The sequence below is a fragment of the Hordeum vulgare genome, chromosome 3H (genome assembly GCF_904849725.1).
Source record: "Hordeum vulgare subsp. vulgare chromosome 3H, MorexV3_pseudomolecules_assembly, whole genome shotgun sequence".
Taxonomy (NCBI): domain Eukaryota; kingdom Viridiplantae; phylum Streptophyta; class Magnoliopsida; order Poales; family Poaceae; genus Hordeum; species Hordeum vulgare.
The window spans coordinates 311,971,364-311,977,832 of NC_058520.1; the positions used below are offsets into that span (position 1 = coordinate 311,971,364).

The 6,469-nt window shown below is 47.8% G+C and overlaps 1 protein-coding gene and 1 long non-coding RNA gene across 3 annotated transcripts; one reads left to right on the forward strand and one right to left on the reverse strand.

Annotated features, from left to right (window-relative positions):
- Window positions 1–1,526: 1,526 nt before the first annotated feature.
- On the reverse strand, window positions 1,527–3,028 carry LOC123443716. 2 transcript variants are annotated; one of them, XM_045120213.1, is made up of 3 exons: window positions 2,348–3,028; window positions 2,149–2,254; window positions 1,527–1,841 (listed from the first exon to the last, which is right to left on the reverse strand). In XM_045120213.1, exons 1-3 carry the CDS (start codon window positions 2,513–2,515, stop codon window positions 1,624–1,626), a joined length of 492 nt encoding a protein of 163 aa, XP_044976148.1. In that variant the 5' UTR covers window positions 2,516–3,028; the 3' UTR covers window positions 1,527–1,623. The 2 variants fall into 2 exon arrangements, with proteins under 2 accessions (XP_044976148.1, XP_044976149.1); XM_045120214.1 differs by having other exon boundaries at window positions 2,390–2,746.
- Window positions 3,029–3,175: 147 nt separating this feature from the next.
- Window positions 3,176–4,917, forward strand: LOC123443717. Its single transcript, XR_006630796.1, has 4 exons — window positions 3,176–3,385; window positions 3,499–3,620; window positions 3,707–3,759; window positions 4,677–4,917. It is a non-coding gene; the product is annotated as an uncharacterized LOC123443717 (long non-coding RNA).
- The last annotated feature ends 1,552 nt before the right edge of the window (window positions 4,918–6,469 follow it).

Genomic DNA, 6,469 nt, shown 5'->3' on the forward strand with positions numbered 1-6,469 from the left:
GTAAGCGGGCTGAGCAAGCTAGCTCGGCTACACAATATTGCTGGTATTGGAAGCTATTCAAAAATAGTTGAAACATGTGTGTGTCACAATGCAGATGTGTATGTGCACGAGAAAAAGAACCAGAAGAAAAGCTGCGGTGCGCGGGACTCGAACCCAGCAACTCCCGGCTGTGTGCAAGCACATGTGATCACTCGGCTACGGCTTGAATCTTCTATTATTAAAGGGGATCTGTCGTTGTCGTGATGGTTTGACCTCGATCCCCCGCCTCGTTCGCTTTCCACCTCCCCTCGCTAGCACTTCCTCCGTTAGCAGTTTCACCGATTTTTTTTCATCCCTCCATAAACCAAACGATTAAATACAAAAAAAACCCGGTTCAACCATCCTCAAATCGGCAGAAACGAGCGAAGACCCCCGCAGAAATCCAGCCCACGGGCACGGCCCGGCAAAAATGAAACAACCGTAAACCCACGCGCACATATCCCACGCCCACGATTCCGTCTCTTCCGAGAAAGTTCGCGGTTGCGACGCCTTAGGAACTACCAAGTCGCGCGGTCTCGCAGGAGAGTGCGGCAATGGTGTCGACGGCTCAGGAACTGCCAAATCGCGTGGTCTTGCAGGAGAGTGCGACAACGGCGTCGCGGCTCAGGAACTACCAAGTCGCGTGGTCTTGCAGGAGAGTGCGGCAACGGCGTCGGCGGCCTGGGGCAGCGGGCAGTACAACAGTCGATCCAGTAATCACGTGGTCTCGCAGGAGAGTGTGGCAACGCGTCGGCGGCTCGGGAACTGCCAAGTCGCGTGATCTCGCAGGAGAGTGCGGCGACGACGTCGACGGCCTGGGGCAACGGGCTACATAACAGTCGATCCGGTAAATCCACACCCTAGCTGCAATCTTGACATCTCCTTTCCGATGCCGCCTCAACGGAGAAATCCTATTCACTACCCACTGGGCTGTTGCGCCGCGCATCCACCTAAGATTGCCTCCTAGCCGTCGTTAAATTGGCCGCCTAATTCCATGCATGTGGTCGTTAGACGAGCCGGTCCATCGTGCCTTGCGCTCCACCTAAGATTGCCTCCTAGCCGTCGTTAAATTGGCCGCCTAATTCCATGCATGTGGTCGTTAGACGAGCCGGTCCATCGTGCCTTGCGCTCTGTGGCCGGAAAGCCGTATGTGGAGGCATGAATATTATATTTAAAAACGGAGGGAGTAATATATAACTACAACAGAATAAACATCATTTCAACTCTAAATACATCATAATACAAAATAAAAACTAAGCTTATATAATTCTGTCTTATATAATTCACAACAAGATAATAAATATGTCTAATACAAACAAACACATCAACAGGCTTATATAATTCAGAGCAACACCATGATTTTTTTTGTTTCACTACACGGAGGCAGAGAAACTGACTATATTTTCTGTAACTGGACTTTGAAAGATTTATTTTCCATTATTTCCGTAACTGACTAAATGTACAGGTATACTGTAACGGACTAAATGTACAGGTATATTTTCTGTAACTGACTAAATGTACAGGTATATTTTCTGTAACTGACTAAATGTACAGGTATACTGTAACATATACATTAACAGAAATTTGCTCTGTAAAAGAGAGTTTTTACAGAACCAACAGACATAAAAGCATCATAATATCCATGCAAAAAAAAAAAGCAGAATTAACAGAATTCAGATCATGGTAGTGGCCTTTCCATGCTGTCTCTCTTGGAGTTGAATCATTCCTCATCACAACATCATCTTCATTGTCGAGGTTGCCATTGCCCCTCCTTCTGGTTTCATCCATGCTCATCCTATTAATATAAGGCACACTTCCATTACCTATAAATTAGAGCAGCAGAAGTAAGCATAAGTATAGTTCAACTTTATTTGCCAAATATGGTAATCTGTTTTAACACACATGCAGCCAAAGTTGATACAGTTAGTTGCAGATTACCACATACAGTTAGTTAGTTAGTAATAATCATGCAGTACAAGAAATTAGATACAGTTGGTTGCACATTACCACATACAGCTAACTACAGGACAAAAGAGGACTACAGATTACCACATACATCTTGACAAAAGAGGACTCGTACAGGATTGACTACAGGATGCCAAATAAACATGCATGTGAAGGATTGACTACCTTGCTCAGCTTGCCGACCTGTAGCAGCTCGAAAGGCAGCTCGTGCGTGAGACGTCGGGGCGCTGCCCGAGCCCTGCATGCGCCGCCTGCTGCCACTGCCGTCGACCTGTTCACACCAGGTGAACTATCTTAACATCTCATTTGTTGACTAACTGAGCAGCAAGATTAGGGGGAGAGAGAGAAGAAGAGGCAGGCCTACCAAATCGAAACACATCAGGACCAAATCGAAACACATCAGGACCAAATCGAAACACATTAGGGGAGAGAGAGAGAAGAAGAAGAAGAACATGGCCCGGGTGAGGAGAATTGTGCATCCATGGCGGCGGGGTGTGGTCCAAGGTCGATGGCGGCGTCCCGAGACGGCCATGGCGTGGGCGCGGAGCAGGCACCCCGTCACGCCACTAAGCAGAATCACGCGCGGCCGAGGACGTACGACGGGGCCGACGGATCTGCGAGCGCCATGGTCGTCGCCTCACCTGCTCGCTCTCCCTCTTCTCTTCCCTTCCCTTCCCTTCTAAAAACGGGAGGGGGGACGTTGCGGGCGGAGGCTGGCCGGAGGAGACGGGCGTGAGGTGCGGCGGCGGGGTGGGGAAGGAGCTTCGCCAGATCCCGTCACCGGAGATGAGGGAGGCGGCGTTGGAGGGGGGACCCGGTGGTGTCCCAATGTTGGAGGGGGTTGGTGGGGTGGGGCGGGAGGGGAACGAGACCGCCACACTGCCACGTGCCGTCACCTTCCCCTTGGGCGCCGTGCGGGTTTGCCGGCCGGCCCTCCGGCGGCGGTGCTGCGGGGAGTTGTGATGGAGGTGGGAACCTGGGCGGCGGGGCGGCGGCGTGGGCGATCGTGAGCGTCGTGGGTGAGGCGTTGAGACGGTGGGAGGACCTGTGGGAAGACTTTTAGCCATAGAAGACGATGTACTAAGGGGTTTTTATTAAACTAATCTGCTGGTTTATCGTCTGGTTTATGGGGGATTGAAAAAAAAATCGGTGGAACGATGGAAAGGCTAGTGGGAGGAGGGGGATCGCTTAAGGCAGTGACGACTCTGGAGAACTGGACACGGACGACAGCGACACGACGAGGGGATTTGACTCTCGTGGATCACGGGGCCTCATCGGCAGGTCAACGCCCCTACTCCGTGCTGCCTCGACTATGGCTGCCTGAATCAACTTGGGATTCATGCTCACCTACATGTGATCTTGTAGTTGCATTGCAAAACACATGGTTAAGTGCTCCTGAAGGGTATGACCAATGAAGCGGCACAAAAGTGCCTCGGTTAACTCGATTTATCATGATGTCATATTCTTTTGTTGCTGCTGATTCTACTAATCAACTGTGATTCTGCAAGTTTTCAGGACGAACGCTGCTAGAGATCAATAAATCCTTCCACGGTGTTCGCAACATTTTGTATGACAGGTCCAGCGACGGGGCATGCCCGAGCTACTGCTCCTGGTGTGGCGTGCTGTGGAACATCAGTGTAAGAAGCTCTCTATTTAAAATATCATGCTCTGTTGCCGGCTGCAATATACGATAACTAACACATGTTCATGTGTGCAATGACAGCAACCTGTCAGGGTTCAATCATGATGGCGAAATCTCATGGCCCACATTGCAATGTATGATGTTACTTGTTACATTGTTTCCTGAAATTTAAATGGTTTCAGATGCGTAATGAGTTTCAGTAACCTGTTTAATATTTTTTGTCATATGTAATTATTTGTAGACGAATGAAAATTCGGGCAAATGACCAATGAGATTGGTGATTAATCTTCTTCTGAGTTCATGCGGTGCTCTAACCCAATAGATGATTTATATTTTTTATGAATGACAAGTGATGGTAATTGATTTCTTTGATGCATAGTTGTTACATTATTTATGTTTTACGCTCCACTTGAAGACTAACGTTTGTATAGTGGCAAAATAAAGATTCTTTTAATGCACACAAGTGAGCTAGAAAAGTTTCCATGCTACTACAGTTTAGCAGTACATGTATGAATCTTGTGGATGAATTCTGAAGTGACAGACCAATTGTACTTATAGGCATCGCTTGGGCATGCAGTCCTAATTTATATTTCTCGACAATTTAATGATGTTATTTCTTTGTCTGCAACAAATAATTATCTATCCATTTAGCTCTATAAATATTTACTTCTTTTCCAGTTCACAATACTTATGTCATCTCCACCTCTATGGAGAGATTCACAAGCAATTATAATTCCTGCATGTTTTTGAAACTATTGAGAAGTCCATTTCTCTTGAGAGCAGAGATGAACGTTGTATTTTTTAAAAATTTCTAGGAGAAATTCCTTGTAGGAATGCAACAAGTTAGCTCTCCCAAAATAGAACACTAATGCTTTTCCAAATATAACACGACGTTCATCCATTAATCAAAATATTTCTTGAACCATTTTGACATTCTTTTTGTATCTTGATTTCTTCAAAATGTAGATTTCTTGTTGTATCTTGATTTCTCTTAATCTGTACTATTAACTACCAACCAACTTACTTACTTTTGTTGGATGTAATTTGCCAGGAGAAGCAGAGTTGTGACATACACCAACGATGACCAGATGATTGATATTCTTCTTTGAAGAAGAAGCTGGCAAATTATATTTCACTTTTCTATTGCACGTGGTAGATGGTTAAAAGATTTGTCATCACTAGCTTGGTACTGTAAATGGTTCCTACATTGCGGACATGATGTTCAGTTTGTGTCTTTCTTCACTTGTAAATGGTAGATTTACTTGATGTGAGAAAGTAGGTTAAAAGTCTCTTCGGGTTGTTGCACATGTTTTCTCTAGATAGTTTGTTCTTAGCCATCTCACTTGATCATTGTTTGTGAGTTCTGTTTCTCATATATCTATATCTTTGTACAATTAATTAGTGTATCTTTGTACAGTTAATTAGATTTCTAATAGGCGCATATTTTACGTCATGGTAATTACTTTCGGGGTCCTCTCTTGGTTGTTTTAAGTTGTAATAAGTGACTCAGGTGGAACCAATTCAGTAGACATGACCATTGCAGGAAAGCCATGGGTGTTCGGGCGCAAAGAAGTTCCAAATATTGTAAGTTGAAATTTTATCTATGGTGCTTGGTATTTTGTTTTCCACTGAACACTTTCTGCAATATTTGATAGTTATTTAAGTATCGGATATGTCGAGTATTTAACCAAAAACTATCACAATTCATGCCAACGTGTCCAGGAACTACCACAATACGATTTTGTGAGAAAACTACCACATTCAGCCTAATCTATGGCAAAAAACTACCAAAAATTTAACTGTGTGTTTTAGCTATTTTAACAGATTTCCTGGCAAGCCAGGGCCACATGTCAGGTTGACCAGATGGTGAAACGGCACATGCAGCTGGCCGCGGTGGCGCTGGTGCACGGCGCAGCAGAGGCGAAGCCATGGCGTCTTGCGTGCGGCAGGTTGAGTCGCAGCAGCGGTGAAGCGGCACGGGTGGCTGGCCGCGATGAGCGAGGTGCGGTGAGGTGCTTGGACGCGGTGAGCAAGCACGGGCGTCTTTAGCGCGGTGCAACGGGAAACAGACCACGAGGCGAGGCGCATGCTAGCGCGGCGGGTTTGAAGTGCGCGGACACAAAGGCATGGCGGCGGCGGGTGCAGCCGTGACGGGCCGGCTCGACGCCTGCTGCGGCTCGGCGAGCGGGAGAGGCAGAGCCATGGTGGTGGCAGGGTGGCACCCTGGGCGAGATGGAGTGGTGGTGCGAGGCGCGGTGAGGGCGTTAGAGACGAGTCGAGGCTCGGAGAGGAGCGCGGAGGCTGAGGCGCAACAACAGCTTGCAGGCGCGTGGCAGCGGCTGGCCGAGGTGGGCGAGGAAGCACTCCTGATAAAAGGTTTGAGCGCTCGCATGAGCTCCTGGTCCGAGGAGGATAACGACGATGAGGAGCTAAAATGGTTTGCAGCGCCATACAGTCCATGGCCGTCGTCGCGGACATCGCCTGCGTGGCAGCCGGCTTCACCGGTTTGCTGGATCCGGACGACCGGTCGGAGGAGGAAGAGGAGGAAGACGTGGGTGCTACCGGCGAGAAGAGCGGTGGCTTGGGCGGATCCAGCTGCGTGGGCTCGATCTGGAGGTGGTCACCTCGTTCCCCACCATGACCCCGGTCACGAGACACACATAACATGTTCGATGTAATGCACATGAGGGTCGAGAGAGGTGGAAGAAGAGGTCTGACGTGTGGGTCCTATCTGTAATAACGGTCAACCTGACATGTGGGCCCGGCTTGTTAGGAAATCTGTTAAACCAGCTAAAACGGACAGTTAAAATTTTTGGTAGTTTTTTGCCACATATTAGGCTGAAT

Bases quoted from the DNA above. Each gene is read 5' to 3' on its own strand.
- LOC123443716 (XM_045120213.1), bottom strand. From the start codon at position 2,515: ATGGCCGTCTCGGGACGCCGCCATCGACCTTGGACCACACCCCGCCGC. The intron at 2,255-2,347 runs GTAGGCCTGCCT...TGGTGTGAACAG, and splicing joins TCCTGATGTGTTTCGATTTG to GTCGACGGCAGTGGCAGCAG. The intron at 1,842-2,148 runs GTAGTCAATCCT...TCTAATTTATAG, and splicing joins AGGTCGGCAAGCTGAGCAAG to GTAATGGAAGTGTGCCTTAT.